The 27,740-nt window shown below is 47.1% G+C and overlaps 1 protein-coding gene across 1 annotated transcript in view; it reads right to left on the bottom strand.

The window, feature by feature from the left end:
• Positions 1–928: 928 nt before the first annotated feature.
• The window catches only part of MARCHF4 (membrane associated ring-CH-type finger 4), a 96,732-nt gene continuing 69,920 nt past the window's right edge, over positions 929–27,740 (bottom strand). Inside the window, exons 3-4 of the mRNA XM_066190202.1 lie at positions 22,974–23,166; positions 929–4,424 (exon numbers count right to left, since the gene is read on the bottom strand). Coding sequence (XP_066046299.1) covers positions 4,063–4,424; positions 22,974–23,166 — 555 coding nt within the window. The 3' untranslated portion in view covers positions 929–4,062. The remainder of the gene's footprint in view (positions 4,425–22,973; positions 23,167–27,740) is intronic.

Genomic DNA, 27,740 nt, shown 5'->3' with positions numbered 1-27,740 from the left:
TGAACACAGTCCTCCACACTGACCACCCCCAAACAATGCTGGAGGACCACAAAGCCCAAGAACTGAGGGGTCTCCACAGTGATAGGACCCAGAATTTTCTCCATTGGGAGAAACAGCTGCCAAACTCTGCAAGCTTTGTTTGTCAGTGGAAGGTGATCTGACAGCTTTGTAACAAAGTACAGGAAACTTCTCTTCAGGGATCCAGCAGACAAGGCTAGAAGAAAGACATGGGGAAGAAAAGATGCCTCAGTAGTATAGCTCTGCCCCATCTCCTCTATCTGCTAGAATCACCCAATACACAACTTATTTTTCATGTCTCGGGAGCGTACTGTCTCCTTTTGCACCTTTGAAAGTCCTGCATAGTAGCACAAAGGGGACAGCACAAGGGAGATGAGAGAACTGTGCTATGGAAGGAAGAGATCCTCATCAGTATTTCTGCCATCAAAATTTTGAGGAGGAAAGAAAAAGGGAATTCAAAACCCCAACCCCCACACTAAATTTGCACTTGTTCTCTCAGGCTGGCAGCCTAGAAGTTCGTAAACTCAGAAGTACCTTGTTCTGGAGTAAACTGTTCTGAAAACAGTTTCCAATGGCTTCCCCCGAGTTTGCTTTGCTGGTGGCAGCCCTTCGGCTCCATGCTGGCACATGTATGAAGCTTTTCGAACAAGTTTTGACCTTCCTTTAGCCCCTCTGCCCATCAAGCCAGCTAATGACATGCTTCGTATTGCACAGAACACATACAATTGACAAATTCATAGTGTTGTTTAAATATTAAACAGTCTAGACAGGCTTTTGAGTCTTATGCCGCTGTGAAAAGGCTCAGACCATGCCCATCTCTGAAACTGGGCTGCGGGATCATTTGCACAGTAAGACAGACAATAAGACTTGTATACATTGCCATGCAACAGAATAGACCCCAAACCGCCAGCCCTAAGTGAAAAGTTTATTTCTAAGCACAATATATGGAAAAAAACAAACCAACAAACCCCACAGATATAGAAAACGTTGTAGCAAATCCCTGGTCAAGTAGGACTTCATGTCTGTCACTACCCTGCACCTCACAGCCGCTTAAAATGTCATGCAATGGAGGAGAGGGCACTCGGACGACAGCCCCCGCTTCAGGTCAAGGAGGGTCTCCCAGCAGGAGAAGGCCGGTGGGACTCCCGCTGTGGTTCAGACTGTAACCAGCAAAAGGGCAGCGCTGCTCACCCCCACCACACACATCGTGACTACCGGGGGTAGACTTAGCACTTCAACAGGCTTTACCAACGTGGATTCTCACAACACCCCTGTGAGGTAGTTACGTATTGTTATTCCCCCTTTGCGTGGAGGGGGGACTGAGCCAAACAGCCCAAGGCTACAGAGTCAGTGGCAGAGCTGGAGTGAGAGTATGCAGAGTCCTGTGTGCTCAGAGTACACCACTCTTTCACAGCAAGTTGTGCTTCTGACCTCTTCAAATTCTATCTGTTAGCCAAATTAAAGGAATTTGACTTCTCCATGTTAAATGAGTGGAGGGCAGGGAGGGAAACGACATCATGGGTAACAGCTGTCCCTTCATCTGTGTATGCTTCCCCCTTCCCAAAAACACTATAATTACTCATCTCTTGGAATGAGGACAGCTTCCAGAACAGGCATGGGGCTGAGAGGCTGCTGTGTTTGCTTGCTTTGGCCAGATTTCTCTCTACTGAAGCAGTTCTTCCAGAGATCATCCATTTCAACACCTTCCTTCTGGGGGATAGCTACTTTCAGAGATGATTGGAATTGCCCCTTCCCTCTCCCTCTGCCCACCACCATCTCTTTTCTCCCCTCTGCCAAAAGCACTCTTTGGTAGATAGTAAATCTGGTCAGACAAAGGTACACTGGCCTCAGAAACCATGCTGTTTCACACTGGTCCTCAGCAAGCTGGCTTTCTTGGACGGTGTTCTACCTCCCACATTCTCTGCCAGAGAAGTAAGTACCTGTTCTGTTGCATTCTGATATTTAAAGGGACACTGTCAAGTAATCGAGGTGAAAAATATGACCTTGCCTTAAGCTGCTAACCTCCATCTTCAGTGTTGCAGAATGGCTGCTGTGTTCAAACACAGGCTGAAGTCTGACACCTTCTCCAGTCCAGAAACACCTGACCTGTGACAACCTGGCTGCCAAAGGAGCTGGTAGCGCCCACATTTGCCCTGTCTCCACAGAAGGTGTGAGAGGTGCTGGTATGATGATGGAGGGCAGCTGCATTCAGCCATCGTGCAACGTTGCTTGGCACTGCTGCTAAATGGATGCAGTTTGGCTGAAGACATAATCTTGATTTTGGAGGGAGCTGGGCTCAGGCTTGATCACTATAGGGTCATTGTTTTGGATAGCTTTTGCTTCTCAATTAGCTGATCTCTATATTTTTAGGATTCCTGCTCTTATGCTTCCTCTGTGGCAGCTGCAAAATAACTCAACCCTGCAGAGCTGGGACATACCCTCCATAGAATAAGGATAGTCAGCAGGAAATCAGAAATATGGATTTCCCCTGTGGCAGAAGAAAGGTGGGGAGGAGAAGGATAGGGATGGTGAAAGGAATGGGGTGAGTGGAGAGAACCGTACATGCCCAAATGGAAAAGGACAAAATCATTAGGGAAAGAAATTTTATTTTCAAGCTTGTAAGAGAATATTACAAACAATGGAGAGTAAAAAAAGCCCAAACCCTAAAAACTATTTAAAAAGTACTTGACAGTGTCCCTTTAATATCCACAAATGATTCAGCCATTGTGCATTGAAAGAGAATGTTCCTGAAGAGCAACCGATTCCTTCGAGGATATATCCCAGAGAAGGAGACTTATTAGAAGTGCTACACAGTCAGTCAGCAACTGTGCTCCCTCTTCAGACTAACTCTCTTTTGGATGATTGAATGGAATAGACTGTAATAAACTAACAGACTGGATGTGAAAGGATCAGCCTACAAGACTGAGTGAGACTGTTGCAAATAGAGCAGCAGAGATACAGACACCAAAAAAAAAAAGTACATCTCTAATGCATGAGTGTCTGAATCAGCAAGGGAGCAGAAACCCACCAAAGACGGGCCAGCTTCTTGTGATTAGAGTAAAATGGAAGGAAATTAACCTGGAATGTCTGCATGGAAAATGATGTGTGTGGGTGGCAAGGTCTGGATGCTGGATTTGGGGTTATGAAGGCATGAATCACACCAGTACTTGTGCTTGAAACACCTGCGGAACGTTTGTACAAAATTTGCCAAAAATGCCTATACGTCAAATAAAGGTCATGGAGCGCCCTCCCCCCTCCCAGTTTTACCCTCACAAACCCCTTGTCAGGAACATTATGAAAAAAACAGGCTTCTTGGTGAAATTTGGGTATGCCTGGATTTTGTTAAGATTTTCTGAGTGAGATGATTCAATCTCTCTTCTGTAAATCAATACTGAAAAATCCCCAGCCATTTCACTTCAGGTACCCCATGGTAAATCAAACAAGGCTCCAGTGACCCATGAAACAAAACAACTCATAGCCCTGGTTAACTGGAGTCTGGAAAATAAAAACACTCCAAATATTTTGTTAATTGTTTGTTCCCTTCCACGTTTTTATAAATCTCACACTACGTGTGTGTTTGTGTGCGCGTGCGTGTGTGTACAGGGGCTGTGCACAGAGCGTTACCTATTCCAGGTAATAGGATTTGTAAGACATGCTAAACCGTCTGTTCCTCTGCTTCCCCAGAACTCTGCCTACTCAGTTTGTAGTCTGTATTGCACTTGTTTTGTTGGTTTTTTTTTTTTTTTTTTTTGTGATTTGTGTTGTTATTTTTTCTTTTTTTTTTTTTCTTTTTTTTTAAACAGGCTGGAAAACATTAACCTCTTTAGCATGAGTGTGCAGCTCTCCCTCCACCTGCTTTTTTCCTTAGCTGGCCAGGTGCCGCCTCTTATATCTTGTGCAGTTACTGAAAAAAGAAAAGGAGAGAAGGAAAAAAAAACAAGAAAAAAGAAAAGGAAAGAGAAAGAAAAAGGCACACCATGCTCCTCTGCTTTATGAGTTCTTTGTCTCCTCCGCTTCGTGTTAAGGCCTCCTGAATTCCTCGGCTCAGACCGTCGTGACCCTCATGACGAGCTCTCTGTTACTACTAGACTGACTCCTCTGTTCGTGAGGCCTCAGGTGGCTGAGTATATGCAGGATGGTATAAGCACAGTGGTGGTCAGAGAGGGTGCCTGTGGCATGGCCGGCAGCCCGTGCCCCGCTGTCGGCTGGAGCGGAGTTAGTGGCTGTACCACCAGTGGACGACGAGTGGGTGTTTTGGGAGGAGGGGCGCTGATTTGTCCTGGTCCCTGTTTTTTGCTCCTCCATGTCCTTTGTTTTGTCATAGTTCAGCACTTTCCACTGCTGATTGACCGCCTGCCACCGTTTAAAAATCCGGTAAACCGAGGGCCCTTCGTGTATTATTAGACCTGGAGGGAAGGTGGAAAGAAATAAACATAAAACACAAACAAAACTTTAGAAAGAGCCATAAACCTTCCCCAGCATCTTCCCCCAGTTAGCTGGTTAAGCTCAGTTCTCCAGCCAGTGCTTTCTCAATGATAAATCCTGTATTTTAATTACTGACTGGTGCTCCTCCTCTGCTGGATCCCTTTTTCCCCTGAATTAAAGGGATTACAGTTTTATCTCAGCCATCAATAAACGGATAGTAAATGGAGCACGGTGAGTTATGCTCTTACAGCAAAAGACTATCTGTTTACCAACAAATGCCCAAGGTTTATCTCTCACTGGGCTAATTTTGCATGCTGCATAGGCATGATTCACCGAGCTCAGGCGTGTGTTTGGAGGGGGTGCAACTGCAGCTGACGTGTCAGTGACGGCTGCTGCACCAGCGCCGTGTGTGTGCACAGCCCGTGTCTCTCCCCACACACACAGCAGCAGAGCAGACACACCTGTGGAGGCCATAGGCAGCAACTGAGTGGAAAAAGAGGTCTGTCTATACCCGTAAGTGGTTTGTTATCCAAGACAAAGTTTTGCTCATCTGCAGAGTCGTACCTAGTCAAACATCACTGCCTCCTTTCAAGGGGGAGCTCAGCATGCTTGACAGAAAGGACAGAGGAGCTCCCAGTGTGTGCAGAGCATGCACGCAGTGCCTGTGTCCTGCTGCCCACCCACGCACACAGGGCTGATGTCTGGGGATGGCTCTGGGCTGTAGGACCCCACACTGCTAATGGTCTCTGTGTTCATAAGAGAAGGAGCAGCTCAGGACCCTCAATAACCCAGCTGTTATCCCATCTCCCAGCTGTCTCCATCATCCTCCCCACTCTTGCATGAGGACTAAGGAATTAAATAATTTTAGTTGCTTGGATGATGACAGTACTTGAGTATTAAGCTCTGCTATTATTATGGAAGTTGCCACACTCTGACTAGACCCTGTGGAAGCACTAGGTCTACCAGTGGCTGCAACACAGGTCTTCTTCTCCACTGAAGCTGGAGGAAGCTGCAATATCTCCTGTAGACTGGCTTAGCTGGCACACTGTAATATATCTCACAAGGTTTGCTAGAGAATGGGATTTATATGGAATGAGGGGAGTCTGAGTGTCCCTGCTTTGAAGCCATCTGTCTCTTAGGAAAGTGCCTTTGTGTCCCATGTAACTGAAGCCAGACCAGCAGGCAGGACTGGGTGAGTTAGCACATCAATGGCTTCATTGTCCTTAATGATGAAGGCTTCACCATTCTGGGCCAGGATCAAAATTATCAAAAACCTTTCTAAGAAGAGTAGCTCTCTTGCCTTCCTGTTGCAAGCATAAAAATATAAGAGCAAGACTCACAAGTATCAAACCCATGCCTAAACAAAGGGCTGACTTGACCAACAACATGTAGACAGAATAAAGTGGTTTACAGCTATTCCTGATTAATCTAATGTTACAGCTTTACCCACTACCTACCTTTTCCCGATAATTCTAGTTTCTGACGGCAGATAATTACTGGAGAAAACCTGTGCCACATCAGACCCCAAAATATCTGAAGGTCACCTTACGCTTGGGGCTGATCTCCCCATTACTCACTGATGGGATGCAGCCACTTGGTTTCTTAGGATCAGCATCTGATGTTAGAGAATTTAAATCACTGCTTCAGTACAGACTGAGTTTCTAGCCTCCCTGGTTCTAAGCATAACTAGGAGCCCTGCTGACTTGACCACAGGTTAGTTTCAGGGGGACTGACATTCATTGAAATGGGATGCTGAGCCTGCTCAGTGACTGTACAAGTAACTCCACTGGATAGCTTGTATGTAGATCTGATTATTTTGGGACTGGGAATGGTGTAGGGCACTACAGTATGAGAGAGCACTACCCTTCTGGTTCCCACAGGCCACTGAGATTGCACAGCCATAACCCTGCAGTGCTGCTGGCTTTTTAGAACCAAACCCCATGATGTCATAATACAAAAATGTGGGGTTTCCTCCCTGCTTTGAAACATGGTTGAGAATTCTGACGTGGTCTGATCAAAGCATCAACCATAAAAAGCAGGACTTAGGGAAAGCCTCTAGATTCAGCCAAGGAGACAGAGCTTTGAAGCATGCCTGAAGTGGATCAGCCCATGACAAGGGACATTCGACATACATTTAAATGAGCTGTCTGATCGCTAATGAATGAAATTCCACTCTGATCAATGCTTCTCAGTGTTTCTCAGAGACCACTTTAAGCCCGGGATAAAAGAGCCAAAATCAAATGTTTTCTCTTTGGCTGTAGAACATTCTCCGTAGAATCAAATCCATTCTACAAAGTATTAAACACCAAGCCAGGACTGTAAATCTATTCTTAATTACCTTATCACAAATATTTAATGTGCAGCCTGATTCAAGAGGGCTGTTTATAAAATTCTTGTTTGTTTGCCTTCTAATTATAAATGTTTATGATCTTATGCAATTAACTGTGTGATGCTGATGGATGGGTTGCTGAGTCAACTGAGCAGCTGTTTTCTTAGACAGTTCTGGTTTCCAAATATTTATAAAAGTACAAAATAACTTGTTTTCATCTGTATTTACTGGGCTCTAAATTACTTATCGATTTCCCAGTGTCAAGCTCAGGAAGCTGTAAAATTAAGAAGGAACCAAGTGGAGGGGTGGGCATGAAAGCGGAAGTAACAGTGATTCATTTACAAGAGGAAGTGCCAAGAGTAAGCTAGAGTCTGTCAGTTAATATCAAGCGGCAGGGTGCTTAATGCTCTCATTGAAACAAACTTTGTCTGCCTCAGATAATTTAGGATTGGAATTCCTGCATTGAGCTCTGTGCATCCCGTAACAAAAACTTCTCTCCGTCAATAATCATTCTTGCTGACAGAGTGAAACATTCAATTTAAAGGTCAGAATTCAGTGGGGAGTCCTTTAGGAAGGACTGTATTCAACCTGAGGTGTCCATTTAGAAGCAATTATTCTATAAGCCAAATTCTCTCTGTGAGTGTGTAAGATTGCAGGTCGGTGTGAACGTCTCTCTTTGTGCAGTCCTCAACACAGAAATGTCTATATCAGAGTTTCAGGTGGATTCTGGGAGTGTCCTGGTCCTTTTCTATTCCTCCTCATTTTATCTCGCTCTCTTCTGCTTCACAAAATCTGTTCTCAGTGGATCCTCTGTGAAAACCAGCCTCTTCAGAAAGAAAATTTCTGTGAGTTGTACAAAAACTTGCCAGTCCAGATTGTTGCCTACTTCATGAAATCTCTAGTTTGTAGTGCTGGTGAAGTGAAACTCCCATGGAATGTGGGCACTCATGATGTGCTGCTCTCATTCCCATTTTCTCATGTAGAGACCTGGCTGGACCAGCATTGGATGAAATTCCTTGATCTAAAAATTGTTGAAAGCCGGACTCTCTTGGGATTAGATGAGACAGAGGTGCATTGGGTCAGTGGGCATGTAAGAAAACTGATCAAGAGAAAGGTCCTCAGCCCAAGGGCCAGAAGGGCTGATGGAAGAACACTGGCAGATGCAACAAGGGAATTGTGTTCGTGTCTCTACATGGGGAAGCGTGGATCAGTTGCTGTACCACCATCCTGTGAGATTAACCCGGGAGTTGTGAGCCTCCAATTTAAAGCAACTTGGGAGCAGCAGTTTCCCAGAAATGACATGCAGTGAACTCCTGAACATGGTCAGTCTCTGCCACCAAGTGATATTTTCCCGTGAACTTTCAGCCTCTAATTAACCTTCCTCCTATTCCAACACTTGCCATGCATTTTCTTGAAAGAAGCAGGTAAATTTCAAGAAGCTTCTTGAAAGAAGCAGGGAGCAGGAACTGTTTCACCTGTTTGCCAGTAAAGGAAACCACCAAAACAGGGCTTCTGCTGACAGTGGGTGGCACATCACCCCTGCACTGACACTCATATTATCTACAGGAGGAAAAATCACCGTCCATTCCAGCCAGTTACCTTCTCAAAAAGGCCCTGTCCTGTCACCTCTTGTTTTCACCTTCAGCAGGACTTTGCCTTTTTGTTTTCCTTTTCAAATGCAATTTCATCTCAGCCAGACAGCTGCCATGCTTCAGCCTGTTTCTGTTGCTTTCATTATTGGGTGTCAGGGGAAGATTATGGCAGCTGTGATCAAAGCTTAATGTTTGCCTCCAGAGCAGTCATGACTCAGGCCAAGGTAAACCAAGATTTCTGGGAGGTAACACTTTATTTGCCAGGCTTTCTCTCTATTGACATCATTGCATACACAAACCCTTCCCCGCCTTTCTGTGAATTCTTTAATCTTTTGTGACAATCTCAAATTCCTGCACTTTTGTTTCCAAAGCTCCACCAGCTCAGCCCTCACTCATCTTTTTGCCTTAATCTTATCCTATTTGCTCCATCCTTAGTTGCCTTTTATCTTGACCTAAGAACAGGAAAGTGGCTGATGATAAACCAGGGAAAGAGAGCCAGAATGATCTGTTGCAGGAAATACAGGCTTGGAAAGGGGTACAAAGTATCTGGCATTCCTCACCATTGTGCCCAGGTCAGTTCCAGCTGAATATTGCAAGTTTTCTGAACAGCCTGGCATACTTAGATGCTCCTGTGGCTGATACTCAAGGCTGCAGAGCTGTGCTCTTCAGGAAATGGGGAAAAGGGTGAAACAAGGACCGGGAGAGGAGTTTTGTAAACAATGTCATGGCATCAATGTGACTCTGCACTTGGGCTGATTGGGAGAAGAGCTGTGAACCTTGGAGCTGACCAGGCTGGAAATGGGTTAATGTCCTCCTCCTCAATTCTGTTCATGATCTCCAAAACCTCTTCATTCCTGTTCATCATCCCCAGAACCTCTTCATTTCATCTCCCTTTTTCTGCAAGTGAACTCCCCAGCAGGGTGCAGTCCCCAGAGCAGAGAGGGGCAGAATCAGCGGTGTTACAGCCCACCTGCCCTGCTGAAATAAACTGGTAAGTCACTGTCTTCAGCAGTGTGACTGGTGCAACTTGTGTTTGGGATTCTGATTTCTCATTCCTAAGGGTAATGCTTTGCACTTCTCTTTATTCAATTACATCTTGTTGACTCCTCCAATTTGCCAAGATAATTTCAAATTTCAAATGCTGATCTGATCCTCCAAAGTGCTTGCAGCCTTTCCAAGCTTGGTGTCACCTGTGAATTTTATAACAGCACATCCTATTTAACTATCTAAGTCATTAATAAAAATATTGAAGAGAGCAGAGTCCAAAAGACTCTCTACTTGAAATGTGCTTCCAGTTTCCAGCACAGCACTGAGAACTACTGAGAAAGCAGTTTCTCCATTGGCTGTACACCTGCATTATAGTTATTTAATCTAGAGCACGCTTCTCTGGTAGGAGAATCCAAAGGCAAAGCACCAAGAGCATTGCCCAAGTCAGAGCATACTAAACTAATGGCTTCCTCCTTAGCCACTAGTACAATTACCCTTGCAAATTACATCTGGTTATACTCCTGTGCTCACCAATTGGTTAGCTAAAAAATATTCGGTGTCTTTCTATGAATCAGTTAAGCTGATTTGCCCTTCATTTCCTTGATCCTCAGTGCCTGCCTTCATTATCCAATAGAGATTATATTTAAAGCTAGGTACTCTGCTTGCATTTCCCCAGCTGCCTGGCACCTCCTGAATCCTCCTCAACTTCCTGATGATGAAATGCTCATGGGTCAGCCACCGTTCCTGCAGCTTCCTCTGAAGTTCATTAGGACATGCTGGCAAGGACAGAGCTAACTCATTTGAATATTTTTGAGGCTGTTCTTTTCTGATTCTGCCCTGGGCTCCTTTCTCCTCATTAAAATTATTTTAGTTAAGTTTTGAAGACTGAAACAAAGGCAACATTTAACTATTTGGCTCTTTGTTATCAAATACTTTTTGAGCTCTTAGACTTGCCTTGTTCTTCATGTATGCTTATGGATCCAGTTCTTTTTGCCTTTTGAATCTTGGGATGGTCATCTTGGGGCTCGACTCTGACAGCTCCCCATGCCTGTGTGATTTCTAGAGACTTTTCATTAGTTGAAGGTTATTCTTTCTGCCTTTTGTGTGATTACAGCTTCTGATTTTGGGTCCTCAAAGAGTTCCTGATGCAGCCTCTGTGCTCTCTTCCCACGCTTCTGAGCTTCCCCCTGCACAGGCACAGTTTGCTGCTGTGCCTTTAGTATCATCCCTTTTGGCAGCTGTGAGCTGTTCACAGCTCTTTTATCCTTCAGATTCTCTTCCCAAGAGACACTCGCTGCTCTGCTCCCCTGGGGCTGCTGCCGCTGCTTTTCTGGAGTCCATTATTCTCACATCTTACTTTTCTTCAGTTCTGGAATGCTTTCATTATACAGTTGCTTCCCATACAAACTACTGATACATTCAAATTTTCAGGGAGTCTTTGCTTTCTGGGGAAATCGAATAGGAAGTATAGATTCCTTCACAACTGTTATCTCCACTCTCCAAAATATACTTTTTGTCACCAGAATGTTTCAAGAGCGGAACAGTCTACCATGTATACAGGAATAGTTCACAATGGTTAGCCTGGAACATATAGTGCTGTCTTTTAGACATTTCTGGAAGCTGCAAGACACAGGACCAGGGATCAGGATTTCTCTAGTCCACAAGACTTCTAGAAAAGGTCTGCTCTGAATAATGCTGAAACTGTACTAGAGGGTGTGCAAAGTTAGCAATTGCCAGCATTGAACGAGATAAATTGAAAATGTATTCATAATGATTAGAGCTTCAGTGAATGCTTAACATATGGAAAAATAATTAGCTGATTATAATCAGGCATTTTCTTATCAATCATTCTCAATGCACTTTTTTTTTTTTTTAATGCCTAAAGAACTGATTATGTATGAATCTGAACTGAGTTTTGGCTCAGCAGAACAGGGATGTCTGCATGGCTGGACTCTTGTTGAGTGCTGTTATCACTGGATGACATGGCCATCACAGAACCCATGGACCTAGGGAAGACAAAACAGTGCATTGACTGTAGTGAGGTTTTACTGTCACACGGCTTTCCCAGCAGTGGATGCCACACTTGGATCTCCTAGGCCACAGGGCCATGACTCCAGCAAAACTGAAATTGAGCCCCTCAGAGACTGATACCTCCATGGCCAGGGAAGAGCTCCCACCAGTGTACACAGAGAAGCTGTTCCCAGTCTTGAGGAAGTTATTTTATGGAGGTTTGGACTCTTCCATTTTGAGTCACTACAGCATAAACAAGCTGGCCCATAACCTTCAACTGCTGACTAACCAGAAAACCTTGTGTTCATTACAGCTTGTTTCTCCTCGTTCAAAGGCTGCTGTGCCTCAGAGCTTCCTCAGCCCCTGGTGGGCTAGGACCTCCACCCCCCTCAAGTGCAGTGACAGCCCTTCTCCTTCCCTGCTTCCCCCAGTCCATCTGGCAGAGCCACGGGAGCAGCAGATCCCATCTGGGCAGGTCACTATGCTGCGTCCCAAGCTCTCTGCAGCCATTAACACCCAGCCCCAGAGTCAGCAAGAACTCCGCCAGGTGTATATGGATCTAGCGTGCTGGCACCTCAGAGAGCCCCCACAGCTGCTGCTCCACCAGGTGAGTGATCCTGGGGCAGTGGGGGGGGCTGGGGAGAGGAGGCAGCTCTTTTAGTACTGCTGAGAGTACCTGTTGTGGCAGCTGGCAGCATCCCTCCCCCAGGAAGCACTGTGATTTTGCAGGATGCAGCTGAGCTACGTGGCAAGAAACAATTTCCAGATTGTGACACTGCAGCATGTCACGAGTTCATGTGACACAAGTATGCAGCACTAATTCCTGTGTGCACAGGATGCTTCCAAGGTTCCTCCTGGAAGTGGGAGCTGTCCACCCCACAGACATGGCATTTGTAGCTGTGGGAGGAGGAAGGCTTTATTCAGCAGGATGAACTGAGTTGACAGGTAGGACTGCCTGTCATGGGGCTTGTGGAGCTCGTGGAGCTGGGGGCAGGGTGTTGTAGGAGCATTTGGGGAGCTTTTATGGCTGCATAGTAATGCATCTTCTCTGTCAGGTGCTGCCTGCATCCTAGGGCAGGCCTGCTCAGCCATGCTCTCCACAACACATGGGCTGGGCCCTGTAGGGCCAAGCTGGTAAGACCTAAAATGAGGAAATGCTGCCAAAATTAAGGAGCTGAGAAGAGGTGTCCAATGGAAATGAAATTTCATTTTGTTCATCACTCCCACATGGTTTGTTTGCAATGGGAAAATAACACCAGCTGTCCTGCAGAGATGTGACAGAGGAGCTGGACTGACTGCTGGAGCTGCACACAGCAACACCATGGCCCTGGGAGGTGCCACAGTACTTCCAGCTGTAAACATACAAGCTACCAACCACCACAACTTCCTCCTCCTGCACTGCCCAGACCAGTACATTTTTACTCCTTGCCTGAAAACAGTGATAAAAATCACCGTCAACCAAAAGAAGAAATAACAGTGAAAATACGAAAAATGATACCCAAAGAAATCCCCGCTCAGGCAAAGTACTGATATAAACCAAAGTACTCCTATAAACTCAGCTGGCTGTGGACAACTACAGCAAAGTGGATGTTGAGCCCTAAAGGACTCTTGTTACTCCTGTGGTATTTAATTCACAGGGCATGATAAAGCACAAGATTAATGGGCAGTCTGTAGTTATGCAGTCAGCAATAAATGAGACTCTTCTTGGAAAAAGCAAGTAAATAAATAGAGATGGGAGCTCCAACAACAGAAAAACCCCTTGCTTCTGAATCATGCCTCTCCAGCACCATTCCCCACTTGTATGTCTACCCATAACTGTGCCAAGAAAGAAGGGCTTGGAGGCAGTACTCATAATGCCCTCTTGCTCTCTTAAAGTTTCCCCTCCTTGCTTTGTAGCTAGGACTGGTAGATCCTCTTGGAAACTTTTTTCCTCCGAATTTAAAATGGATACAACAGCAACACCCCACATCCTGGAAAGGCTTTGTTCAAGAAGTGAAAGACACTCATTGTGTGCATGACAGATACTGCAAGATCTTTAAAAGAAGGGAGTCAATAATAATTTCAAGGTAGGCTGAACAGAGCACTGGTCTCTAGGTGATTTTATGGGTCTTTTCTACCTTCAGATTCCCAGACATTCCCTACATAAGTCTGTGGAATTGAATACTCATGAGGAGAGAAAAAGCATGTGGCTTCCACTTCATTCTGTTTGCACAATGGAAACCATTCCTCCAGGTCTGGGTCCTGAGCCTTCCTATGCCATAGCTAATGTTACTCTGACCAAAGCACTGCCTGTGCAGTCATGCTGATCCTCAGACATCCCAGGGACACTCCTTTAAAAGGAAAGCTGGACAACACTACTGTGCTGTGCAGGGCTTGGGAATCTGCCTTCATACTTGTTTGGAGACCTGAAAAAGTCACATTGTTCCCCAGAATGGAAGAACACACGTGTATTTGCAGACAGGTTCAAATGTTTCATTTGGAATTGAATTTTTTTTAAATGTTGTATTCCAAATTCTGACACTGAATTTGAAATACTCAGCATGAGCAGTCATCTCTAAATGTTAAAGCAAAATGCTTTGTTCAAGAATGATCAAAACATGACATTTGCTTATTGAAAGTAGAACTAATGCCTCCCTCTTGCTTTTATTAGCAAATGAAATTCTGTAAGGAAAAATGAGAATAGCTTCACAATTTTTTCATTTTCTAAGGGATGCAGATCCTGTCTGAGCCCAATTCCTCCAGACTATTCCAGTTACCTTCCAGTTGTGCTTTCACTAAGAGAAATACAAACCACTTAGGAGAGACACAAAGGTGAGTACAGATCACCCTTGCCATCCCCCAGGGTAATTTAGGGCACATGACCTGAGATGCCTCTGATGTCACATGCCGGCATGTGCGTTGTGATTGCTTCTAGTGCCTCACTGGAGTGAGACATGGACATCTTCCTCCTGCAACATGCAGGAAGGCATCCCAAGGATGTAAGGCAGAAGGTGGTCATGATGCAATTCGGCCAGCCTTTTGCTGGGATAAATGTGTTCCTGGGACACACAGCATGTCCTGTGCAGCCATATCCTGTGCTGCTTTGTTCTCCACAGCCATGAGAAAAAGAACAAAAACAAAACCAAAACTTTTATTGCAAACCCAGGATTTCTGTGAGATTTCCAAGAGCCTTTCACCTTGGGTGCTGCAGCCTCTCTCTGCTTCATGATGATGTCCCCACAGGTCTCACCCCACCTTCTCCCCTGCAAAGGTCTTTACCTCTCCCACAGAGGCACTATTCAAAATTAATGAAGGTGGTAGAAGCCAAGAGAACAAGGGTCTGTTATTTCTGATCTGTTACTAGCTAGGATCTCTAGGATGGCAAAACATGTTCCTTGCTTCTCTGCATATACAAGGGTCTTCCATCAGAGCTGAAGAACTTAATGGCCGCAATATCCAGATGAGTGAATGCTGACAGAGGCTGAGGGGCAGGTAAGGATTTACCTGCACCTATGGGATGTGCCAATGCTGAGCTCACAAGTATGACAGCAGTGAAAGGAGCTGCATGTGGGTAAACCTGCAGCAAACGTCTGGAGAAGAGCTTTGAAGAACACAGAAAGGTTCTTGATGTGGCCGTGGCTGAGCAGAGTGAATTGTCCCACCTGCCACAGTATGGATATTGTGGATCCAGCCCTGCCATGGGCAGAGGGGCACAGGCTGTGGCTGTTGTTCATGGGTCTTGGTGCAGAAGAAAAGCACTGCTTCAGGGAGTAACTTTCAGGAAGAATTAAGTTTAGCAAATTAGCCCATGGGCCTGTTTGCAATATTCTTCATTACAGCCTGTTGTATCTGGGTTGAAAGATGACTCTGCTGGTAGGTAGCCATCATCAATCAGTCTCTAAGAGGTGATCCCAAAGCTTGATTAATGTGGCTTCATATTAATCTCTTCTTACCTCTGCTTCTGGCTCCCCACTGAGCTGGGGACACACCAGAAGTAGCCTCATCCACTATGCATGGGGGGGGTGACACAATCTCATCTTTGACCACGGAGTTGAATTCTCCTGCTACAGCCACAACAGCCTGCCATGGACCACAGCTTCCACGTCCAGGACTAATGTGTCTGTGGGGATGCAGGCTGTAGTAGGAGGAGCGACAGGACAGAAGGCAGTTGGAAAAACACAGCCTGCCACAGAACTGAGGACTTTTTTCATCCCTTACTAGATAGCACAGTTTGTGCAGCTGGCATGGGAGATCCTACCAGGTGCCTACCAGGGAATTTCCCGCCATAGTGTAGAGGTTGTGACAGGCAGGTGAGTGCTCCTGCCTCTGCCCACATATGGAAACTTAACCCAGGAACACCAGGCACTTGATTTTGTCAAGGAGTTTAGTGACAGGAAAGCACCATTCTCATTGTAATGTATCACACTTGAAAGCACAAGATGCAGTTCACAAGGCAAAAGAATTTCCTTCTTCCCTCAAAAATGGTAATTATGTTGCCCTCATTAAATGCTAAACACATTGATCCACTGGAGCAGAGAGCACCATATGGTTATTCACGATAAAATACATCTCTGGAGCCCTGTTCCAACAGTGGGACCCTGCTGGAGATGGATGTGGGGAAGGAGCGTGGAGCTGAATGCACACGTGGGAAAGCCCAGGTGCTGCTCAGATTGTGCTAGAAGCCAAGTTCCTTCCCTGCAGAGAGGGAGAAGGTTCAGAGCCAGGTCCAAAGCTGTGTCTCTTTGCTCAGCAGCGACATGCTGGCTCTGTGGAGAGTGGCTGGAGCTCTGCTGGAGTCCTGTGGGCACATGGAGCCCCTGCTGCCCTGCACTGCTGGCAGCACACAATGCACACGTGCCGCCTGCCCCTCTGCTCTCTTATGGAACAATCAATGCAACAGTGGATAAAAATAGGTCCCTTCTTTCAGGGGCAGAGGGGTGGCTTTTCTCGATTTTGCCCAGCATCCGCTGTTCCTGGATAACAGCCAAGGAGTCAGTGGTCAGATCAGCTTTGCAGTGTTGCTTCTCCTGAGGCTGGCCCAGCTACAGGGCCCACACTGATTGCTCCCCAGAAGGGACCCTGCCCAGCTGGACTGAGAGCCCCATAACATGCCCTGTGAGGGCTGTTCCTGTCTACAAACCCTCTGTACAGCTGATAGATCAATGATTTGCTCAGTGGTTTTTAAAGCATGCACACTGTGGCTGAATGTGTCCGAACCGGGGCTCCTGGTGAAGAAAAGGTAACTTTGCTGCCTAGCTTTATCCCAACTGCCTGCTCTGAAGGTAGGATCTGGATGTGGCCACTCCAATTAGCTCCTGATAGCTCCAGTTTACATGCAAATTGGGTAGAAAAGTGCATGAAGAACATGGCAAGCAGTGCATCAAGCTGAAAGGCACAAAAGGCTTCGGTATATTCTCACAGATCTCTTCCAGGTATGCCAAAGCTACACACATTTGCTGTGTGGGCTGCTCTCAGGTCTCTCCTCCAAAGACATTTACTGAACTTCTCTGCCTTGTGCTCTGCCTTTAGGGTGTCATCAAGCCAACACACAGGTTTGGTGCTTCCTCAAAACTGAGGCAGTAGCGATTCTTCCAGCTTTGTACCTTGGGGGACTGTGGAGACCTGAATGAAAACATCTGCTTGCCTTTTGAGAATGGGATCAATACAGATGAAGACCAAGACCCTGAAGACACCTCATTTCTCAGTTTCTTTTTATTTTGCTGTGACTTTGACTCCTAAATCCTTTGAATGCTGAGGGCCCAAGTGACCTGGTTAGATAACACCCCAAGGCTACCTCAGCCCGGCATCTCCTCTAGAAAGCAAAGCTCATTTAAAACAAAACCCCAATAGTCTTGGCAGGAAGCTTGAATTGTCACTGTTTCAAGCAAGCTCCATTAATTACTGTTCCCACTGCACTATGAAAGATCAAATGCTGTGGATCAGTTTTAATTGGCTATTGATTTCTTATGTTATTACCTATGGTTGTGCTGAGATGCTGTCAGACGTACTGGATGCTTTTGATTATTCTTTCTGGCAGCTGGGATTAAAAACAGCAGGCAGACATTTCCTGATCTGTAACGGATTGCCATGGTGTGCCAACAAGAATCGTCAGCTGGATGAATGGTCCTCTGCCTATCTTGTGCTGCTGAGCTGCAGTGCAGTTTTGAAGGCAAATACCATCAGGGACCAGCCAGGGAAAGAGCAGGAAAAGCTTCAAAGAGCACGAGGATTTAGTACTTGCAGAAGTGCACTGCTGTCAGCACCAAGGCAGGGCGAGCCGGGGAGCAGGGACTTCGGCACAGACAAAGCAGAAGTGCCCATCAGTCAGTGATCCTGGGCGAGGCAGATTGGATTACTTCTGCATTGCTGGGGATAACCCCTCAGCACACCAACCTCAAGGGCTGATCCCCCTGTGTGAGCCCAAGCAGGCCAGCACACACAAAGTGTATCACCACGGCCCTGCGCACACAGCATGCTAATGGCCCTCCTGGGACATGGTTCTCCCTCAGAGCCCATCTGGGGATGCCTGAGCCTACTCTGTGACACGTTCTCATTAGCTGGCAGAGTTCCTCCTTGTTTAACAGGAAATGCTTTCCTGTCCTCCTGACCCCAAATGACACCTTATTCTACAAATGTCGACTTCCCCTAATTGCACCTTGACAGAGAGAGAGGCAAACCCCTCCTTTCGCCACCAAGGACTGTCATTTAATTAACAGGCAGGTTTCTCTCAAGACATACAGCCCAGCTCTAAGCTGCTACTCTCTACTCAGTAACTGAGGCCTGTGAAGGCTCATTCCATTTATCTGTGTGTTTTGATAACTGCATTTCTGCTAATCTCTCACTATGCCAGCTTCCTGGATTCACCTCTCAGGGACCATGGGGAGAGCAGTTAATCAAATGAACAGTCCCCATCTCACTGCTCATTCCCTTCTTGGTTCCTGATCTCAGACGTCTGTGTTGTAGATGACTTCATAGCAGAGCAATACCTATGCTGGCACCATCACCAGTTCCTGTTTTAATCCAACTCTCACATCTGTCCTACAGACATGACCAGAGATAGCACAGATGAAAGAGAGATCAGAATCAAAGACATCGAGGCTGGCTGGATATCAAGAAGCGTTTAATTTGTTCCTCCTTCACAAACTGGGATCATCTCTCTGCAACCTGTTCTTGACATATGTTTTCTAACAGGTTCTTAAAAAAATCTAGTACTGGAGGTTCCCATAAATCCCAAGCAATCTTTTCCAGTACTTCTTGCCCTCCAGTTAGATGTCTGAGAGCAAGGGGAGAACAGTGTTGAAAGGCCATCTTGCACATCTTGCCCAGATGGACACAGCTTCTGGTGCTTGGAGCCATACCATCTGTCCTACTGGTCACGAGGAGCAGACTGGTTTTACTTTGGTTGTGGTTTGTGTTTTCATCATGGGTGAGGAGGCAGATAACAATTCCTGTCCCTTCCAACTGTTTTTGTGGAGCATGTTAGGATCTAGAAAAGTCCAAAGAAAACTAGTATATTACTGAAGGTTAGTTAGTGACTGAGGGTCAAATCCAGACCCCTGGATTTTGTTCCATGGATCAACAGTCTCTGAGTAAACAGATGTATTTTGAGAGTTCAGCTTGGAGATGATGTGACCATTTCAGAACAAATGAGGCTAACAACAGCCAAATGATCTGTGCTGAGGGAGCTTATGTGCAAGGAAGAACTCATGCCCTCACCTTTGACTCCACACTGGAAAGATCAATGCTGCCAGGGGATTGCCCATGCAAATTGCCACAGATATCTCTATCTTGACAAATTACTACCTAAATCCCTTACTGACTTGGTAGAGAGGAGATCACACAAAACAGCTGGGCAGTTGCTGACTGCCTGTCTGATTTTAGTCACACCTCTGCAGAGTTGGTGAAGCTGGACTTCTCCAGCTTTGAGACTCCACAGTGCCAGAGCAAGTGTCCTGCTGAGCACCTTCAGTGACAGGGTGCATAAACTGGCCTCCTGGACAAGAGTCACTGGCTACCCAATGGATGTGAGACATACAAGTACAAGTGAAGTGCAAACTGGCAGGAACTACAGAGGAGCTCTAATTCGGCACATCTGCTCTTCACTAAGTACCTTGTCTTTCATACCTCTGCTCCTTGCTAGTGAAATAAAAACTTGGTGGTCAAGCTGGAGGAAGAAAGAACTGAAATTCATAGAATTACTGTAGGACCTACGGTATCACATTCTGCTAGCTAAGGCTGCCCAGCCTGTTACAAAAAAAATGTGGAGACAGCATTTTACATTAGCTGGAAAAAACAAGAGTGGTAGAACTCAGTGTACCCTATGTCCTGCCCTTTCCCCACGACTGAGAGTTTCTTAAATTTCCTTCTTAAATCTTTCCTACCCACCCACAGGCTAGGTAACAAAAGAGGAAAAGGGCTCTACCACAGAGGAGGAGACTGAGTTGCACAGACAACACTTCAGTATTTCAAGATCCATTGCCACTGTAATTATCCATGAGAAGTTTTATCCTGAACTTGCAGAAGAGGAACTAAAACCCAGGGAGGAATAACAAGAGGCTTTGGGCCGTGCGGACAGTCAGGAGCAGAACTTTCAATCTCCAGAGCTGCCTTTGACCATTTGTGATCAAAAGACCCTGCATGAGGCAGCAAGGTTTGGAAGAATGATGAAGAGAGGGAGAAAGGCTGTTCCACAGCGAGGAACTCACTGCAAACCTTCTAGGGAGACATTGCTGCATCCATCACAGTTGCACAAAGTTATAATGAATGAGGAATTCACCTCCGTTGTGGTGTTCATAGAATGGGTTGGGTTGGAAAGGACCTTAAAGACCATCTTGTTCCAACCTGTCTGCCTTCAGCAGGGACACCTCGCACTGCTCCAGGTTGCTCAGAGCCCCATCCAGTATGGCCTTGCACACTTCCAGGGATTGGGTACCTACAACTCTGCTCCACTGCCTCACCACCCTCACAGTGAAGTATTTCTTGCTAATATCTAACCCTACTCTCTTTCAAATTAAAGCCAAGACCTGTTTCCCATCACTACATGCCCTAAGTCTCTCTCCAACTCTCTTGTAGGCCCCTTTACGTACTGGAAAGCTGTATCACCAGACCCTTCTCTTCTCCAGGCTGAACAACCCCAACACTCTCAGCTTGTGCTCACAGGAAAGAATTCCCTTTGATCAGTCCCTTCCCCTGGCCTGACCCGGCCTTGCCTCCCAATGGGGACAGACCAGCCTTTTGGCTAGTGTTAGTGCAGCCCCCTGAAATCTGCAGGGCTGAGGAGAAGTCACTCAGAAAAGAGAGATGACCACAACAACAGCCAAGGAGTCACAGCTCCTGCTGAAGATGTCATTTGTCACTGAGTTTGAACTGGGCAGAGGAGGAGGAGGTGAGGAGGAGAGTGAACACAGGCTCTCAGCTAGTACTGCTGAGAGCTCGTTTCCCCTCCACTGCTGAGCTGGAAGCAGCAGCAGTAGCAACAGCTGGGATTGCAAAGAGCAAAAATGCACTATACAATCAAGTTTTACACCGCAGGATGGCAGGGGCAGAGGGCTGGCAGCATGCACAGAGGAGCTTTTCTACAGGAATGGAGAGAGAGCTCATGTGCTCCAGAACATCCCCTTTCCTGGATGAGCATGGGTGGGCTGCCTGGCAGCACAGGCAGACGTGCTGCACACAGCCCAAGTGGAGCCAGCTCTGGGTAGTCGCTGAGTGCTGGGCAAGAGAACCCACGTACAGACATGTTAACTCACTGCATCTGTAATGCTTCCCACTGGCTTTTGAGTTTGTGGGAAAGCCAGCGTGCCTGGCACCCCAGGACTGCTGGCTGTGCAGGCAGGAACATGAGACAAGGGGATGCCCCAAGTCACGACTCTAAAATGTTCCTGGGAATGGGATGTCTGCTTTTTCTTTGGCTGGGGGGAAAAAAAAATTAAAGCTTCCAGCTTACGGCACTATGCTTAATGGTGACATCAGTGGAGATGCAAATAAACTTATTTTTCCCTCAGAGAAGGTGGAAAAGAGAAATAGAGGCCAAATCCTTAGAAAAATTAACAAAAACAAACATACAGACAAAAAAAAAAGAACCTAAAATCAGTCTGTCTGCCCAGTTCCCTTTCAGTTCAAGGTTGGCATGGTTTGTTCTCTGCTATGTGGGAAGATTTAGCTCCTATTAACAGATGAGCTAATCAGTTCCCCTCAGGTCTTGAAGCTTTATCAAAGCCAGTTAATCATGTTACTGATGTGTGCCCAGGCCAGAGCTCTCCACTTCTGTCCTCTGCCAACAAGGCGACACATGTGCACACCACACATGCATAGGGAAAATTTTTTCCACTTTCAACTCCCCCAGCAAGAGGACGTCGCCTACTGTGCCAACATATGGGCGCTGCCCATCTCTCCTTAACCCTCTATGCCACAGTTTGATCCTCTGGGGAGATGTGGCAGCTCCACCAGCATCTCATGAAGGAGCAGGATGATCACTACAGACCAAGCTCACATCTCATTGCTAGCACAGTGGTAGCAACAGTGAGAGGAACTGTCCTCAGTCTTGGCAGGCCCAAGTCCTGTACTGGAAAGCTGCTGAGGCCAAGAGCTATTTGAACCTGGATACCAGGGTGTGCAGTCCAGCATTCTGTCCCTGCCACTGGGTCTGTTTTACTTCTGCACCCAAATTCCACCAGTTGCTGCTCTGTCTTGCTTCTCCTGAGGGCTGGAATGGGCGCTGTTCTTCCCTCTGGAATGGCTCTATCCGCACATATGCATATCCACCATGTCAAGATGACTGTCTTTCCCCACTGAGTTTAGGAGGGCTTCTTTTAACTTTATAACAGGGATGGCAGAACACAGACATAAAGAGCTCCTTTTTGCTTCCTGTCAGGGACACTTGAACTGACAAGTTGTCTCATGGCCTGTGCTTGGGTGGACACTGCTCAGAGGTACATTTGGAGGTGGCTAGTGCTCACCAGAGTGTTTCAGGAGCTGCTGCAGGTATTGGTAGCTATGTCCCTCCATCCTGCAGACCTGCACTGGTCCCAGGGAGACTCTACTGGGGTCAGGCTGCCAGCAGCTGCTGTGCTCTCTGGGTTTGTGCAGGGTGAGTGAGGCAGCTGCATCCTCAAAGACCTGCTCTGTACCAGCTACCTGACCAGGACCCCAGGCTGGCCCGTGACCTGGCTGGGACTCGCAGCTCCAAGGTGGGCCAAAGAAGGGAGAGCCACTCCTGTCTGGCAGAGAGACTGGGCTGGAGAGCCAAGGAGCTGCGTGTGGAGAAACCCTGCCATGCCTGGTGTGGGACAGTCCCTAAATTAGCTATTCCAGGAGGAAAGGAGTTTCTCTAAAGCCTTACACTCCCCAGCCTCCCCCAGACCTCCCCACCCACTTCTTGTTCTGAAGAGACATCTGTTTCTCTCTGGCATTTTTGCAGGTCCCTCTGCCACCCCAGCCAAGGAAACACTCTGGGGCTGCCCAGATGAGCTGATAGAACAGTGAAAAATGGGCCATAAAAGCAAAGAGGAGGAAAAGCTGTGGACACTCCACCCAGGCCAAACTGCATGGCTGGCTCTCCATGCCATCGCCCACTCCTCTCCAGAGGTGAGGGAGCGGGCGGCCACGGCGCGGTAAGCGAGGTGATCACCCACCTATACAGACAATGTCCATGAAGCCGTACATTCCATAGCAGATCTGGAAGAGCAGGTCCTGGCGCTGCCACTTGGCTGAAGGACTGAAGGTCGACCAGATGAGCCACGAGATACTGGCAATGAGGAAGAGGGAACCCAGGATGGCCGCTGCTATCTGAACCTTCTCAATGACTGTCAGAGAGATGGCCTGCCACTGTCCAGGGAGGGGACAAGAGGGGGAGAGGGAGGACAAAAGAGAAGAGATTAGTTACTTGGAGCACATCACTGTTTTACACCACTGTGGTGGCTTTGGAGATCTCAAAGAGCACCTATGGGCATAAGTGCTTTTACTCTGTCCACATCTGGGATGGAGCATGGCCATTGTTCAATAGTGCCTTGGGTTTCTTGAGAGCACTGCTGAAGAGGCAATGGGAAGGAATCCTGCATCTCACCATGAAAGCACAGTGACCTGAGCGAGGCAGGACGGATGAGGGCAAGACACCAAAAATAACATCCTCATGACAGTAGGTCTGTGATGGCCATTACAAACCAGTTTAGTTGCTCCCTCAAATACAAGCCAGAAAACATCCTCAGCCAGGGCATCCCAGTACCATAAGTATCTCAAAGAACCAAGCTTTCCTTTGAAGGCCTCACATGAGCTGGCTCTGTGCCACTTTGTGAGATCTGACATGATCACAGCCCTTCGTAGGATCTCACAATGGCAATGTACATAGCTTGCTACAAACAATACAAGTTGTTGTGGTCAGGACATCCTGCCTTTAGATGATGACATATTCAGGCTGTGTTCCAAGGTAAACATCAATGCTTCTTCCTCAGAAAAAGAAAAAATAGAAATAACTCCTCCAAATTCATTCACTTTGTCAAATAGGTTTGTATAAGTTACACAATAAATATTCTAAGCCTAGACTCCTCTCTGTCATCCAGCATAAAACCTCCCCACTCAGATTTACACTGCTGAGAAAACTGTCCTGTAAAACCAAGAGCAGAAATTGGCGTCTTTAACAAGACTTGGGGACGTGGTCCATAGCATCTCCTGCAAATCAAAAGTCAAGTGTGTAAACAGACTGAGGAGAGACAGTCTCTCCTGGCATCAAAGTATATAGGCCACCTCTAGCTGTGAGATACATGCCCTTGAAATCTCATGGGACTGACAGGAGGATAAACAAAGATGGACTTCAACCTGACAGTCTTGTGAGATCTCAGTGCCCTGCATGTTTGTCAAACATATCCTAGGACAGCAGGATCACCCAGAAAGCCTTGTCCCATCCTTCTGCAGTGCAAGAAGGGAGTTCAAGTACTGGATACCTCTTTAATGACCAGGGAGTTAGTCAGGAGTTAACAGTGTTTTTTGCAAGGACTTTTGAAGCCTGACTGAAGGCCGAGAAGGACAAGAAGGGACTTGTGCTGGTACAGGCACACATGGCACTGCTACCAGCACAACGACCAAACCCCTGAACCTGCACTCCCCTGAAAAGGGCTGCGTTTGGAGAGGAACAAATGAGAGCTTCAGCTGGAGGGTGAGGTCTGCAGGTTGCAACTGAAGGAGATTTCTCTGCCTCTGCCAGCCTTGCTCCTTGGCTTACATCCTGCAAGGGCAGACAGCCCTCAGATTGTCTGCCATGGACGTGCAGCATCAGTGAGGTGGGCAGTATCAGCTTATTTGATAGTTGACCACAGAAATGGCCACAGAGCTGCTGAGCCGAGAGAGCTTGTTCCCCACTGAAGCAGGACTGGGCTCAGCTAAACCCAGTCTCCTCTCCGGGCTCAGCTACTCCAGTCCCCTTCCTGCCAGCTGCCCCAACAGCTGACCCAACCAAAGGCAAACACTGGGAACACTCAGTAATCTTTTCAACAGCCCATTCCCACTCTGTCACAGCCTGACCTGCTCCATGCCTCTACCAAAATCTAGCCACATATCTGGCCCCTTTGTGCCACTGAGAAGGTTACACAGTGAACAGCCTGGAAGTCCCAATGCTGCAGGGGTGCTGGAGTCCACAGGAGAGGCACAGTGGTGCAACTCCTCTCCTGACACAAAGCAGAGCAAAGGCCACCCAGCAACCATGACAGATCTGGCTTCTGAGACTGGGATCGCAGAAGAGATAAAGAGCATCTCCCATCAGCTCTTTAGCTTTGTTCTCAACAGCACCATAAGCCAATGCAGGACAAATTTGCAAGGAATGCCACTGGCCCAGAGCTCCAGGACTAAATTCCTGTGGTGGGGTGGGAGCTCGGCTATGTGCATGGGGTTGCAGTTTCACTCTTGCAGCTCTCTGCAGACCTCGTCTCCCCTTCCACTGCCTGTGGCTGACTCAGAGGGAATGGGAGTGCTGGGAGCACAGCCTGGTGCTGCATGTGAAGGCTTACTGCAGGCCCCTCACACTGACCTGCATGCGCCTGTGCCAGCCAAATCATTCTGCATCATTTCTCTCTCTTGAGGAGGTAATGGACTGGCTCCCCACCATCTGCCTGGCACGCTGCAAGGCCTCTGGTAGCAACAGGTTCTTCCAAGGTACCAATTAGAGACGAAGGGAAGAGAAGAAGGAACTGTTTTCTACAACTAGAAGCCATGTACAACCAACACCACGGCTTCGCAGAGGAAGGGAGTGGGGTGTAGCACTAAATACACTGTCAAAGGGGATGGGGCTCAGAGAACAGAAGAGTTACACCTGAGTGCAAATCCCAAACCCTGCTCCCTTTGGCTGGGAACAGAGAGGCTGGAACACTGGCAGGGACAGTGCCTGACACTGCCTAGCTGGCAGCGGCTGCTAGGAAGTTCACTGTGGTGATAATGAAGAGCCTGGAGTCTGTTCAGCTGTGCCAGGGGGTAGGAGGCTCTCCCTCTGCATCTGGCACTAAGTGACAGTGACACACAGCAGCAGCCCTGACTCTGTTCAGAAGGTGGCACTGGGGTGTGATTACCCTCTGGCAAGGAGGTAAATGGGTCAAAGCTGAACACTGGGGAAAACAGCCAGCTTGCAGAAGAATCTAATATTTTCCAGTAAAAGAAAAAAAAAAAAAAAGTCATAAATGTTGTATTTTCTCTCTGGCCACCCTGAGAGCTGCAATTTAGTGTCGCACATCTAGCTTGAGCCACTAATAACTGGAGTAATTATTTTTCATCTTTTAATTCCATTTTGCTACACATCTTAGTAATGAGATAGAAGATCTTAGTGTGAGACAGAAGATAGAGCCTGTTACTCGCATGAGCACTCAGACAAAGAGGTCCAAGAGCCGTTCAGAGGTGGAATGTGCTGATGAATTTCAGCTGCAGGAGCTGGGCTTGATGTGTCTCTCCACTGGTAGCCTTAGGAGCTCACCTCAATCACAGCACTGTGTGTTTCAGATTTCATAACAGCCCTTAGAAAATCAGCCCCCTTCCCAGGCCCTCCCCACCCTCATTATGGCCATCATACCAGGGATTTAGCAGGTGACCCTACCGTTCTTGGGTCACCACTAGAGCTGCAAAGAGAGGTCTCAGCAACTCTGGAGTCCCTTAACTGCCACATCTGAAACCCCCAAATCTCTCTGTGTGAATGACTTACAGCAGATACAGCTCCCTCCCTCCGAATGTCCAGTTTAAAAGTTCAAGATCTATTAAGATCACAGTGTCAAGCAATCCCACTTTGTGGGGAGAGACATAAAGCTGAGCCCTTCTTCCCTCAGTTGATAATGACTCGAGCTCCTGGTAGTCACTGAGCTGCACTGAAGTGCACCTTCAAGAACTCAGCTCAGCCAGGTTGTCAGTCAGGGACATGACCTTTAGGCAGGTAGAAAGCTCTACAGATGCTCTGCCACTGCTGAACAGGGCAGAACTAAGGACATGGTGGTACCAAAAATCTTTAAAGGCTCCTACAGGATAACAGGATCAGCTTTGTGAGCTCCAGACTCACAATGGCTTCAGAACGTGCCCAAGCAGCTCTCTGTGATGGTCTGCCACCCACACTGGAAAAGTGCTGTAACCCTCCAAACCATTCTGGAGAAGCTGCCTGGAGCTGTCTGTCTCTGCTACCACCCCCCCGTACCAAGTGCACTGGCACACCACCCATGTCTGCAGGTGCAAAACACTATCTCAGACCAATTTCCCCAAGTTTCCCCATTTTTCCCAAACTGCAAAGCTCTGCAACCCAGATGCCTCAGAAAGGGCTTCTTAGGAGCTCAGGTCTGACATTTGTGATGACTTCAGTCAGGGTCCAAGCTGGCACTGGTGCCTTTGAGTCATGTCACTTCTTCTCTTGCATTGTTTCATAACCTGCAAGTTGTACTTGACACAAATCTGTCTCCCTGTTTGCTCCAGTGCTTCTGCCTAGACGCTTGTAAGCAAAAACCTGCTAATGTAACACAGATGAGTAATGCCATTACTACAGTATTTAGTGCCTGATCTGTATTTCCCTTTCTTTGGCACCTGCAGTCTACAAAGGTTCCCAAGCACAAGTATGAGCATATCCAAGGCAGATATTGCCTGCAGAAGACATCTATGTCTTGCTGCAGCAGCTTGCAAAGAAGTCTTGCTTGCTGGAAAAGCCTTCCTGCATTCCCCTGAGAGCTCCTCCATGCCTGCCTCAGGCAGTTCACTTTATTTTTATTGCTCTATCTGACACGTCCCCTTAATACACATCATTAACATCCTGAGCTGTGCTAGTCAGCAATTTAATTCTCAGGCCCAGGGTCACAAGCAAGAGGAGGTTTTTCCTAGAAGGTTGGAGAGGATCATTTGCAGCAGTGCTTAGGTGTGGTTGTCCCCTTGGTGCTGTCCCAAGACCCTGGCCA

The sequence above is a fragment of the Chamaea fasciata genome, unplaced genomic scaffold (genome assembly GCF_029207755.1).
Source record: "Chamaea fasciata isolate MVZ Bird 193981 ecotype frontalis unplaced genomic scaffold, bChaFas1.0.hap1 SCAF_8, whole genome shotgun sequence".
NCBI classification, from domain to species: domain Eukaryota; kingdom Metazoa; phylum Chordata; class Aves; order Passeriformes; family Sylviidae; genus Chamaea; species Chamaea fasciata.
The sequence above is the reverse complement of the archived record's forward strand: the minus strand, read 5'-3'. Positions and strand labels throughout refer to the sequence as shown.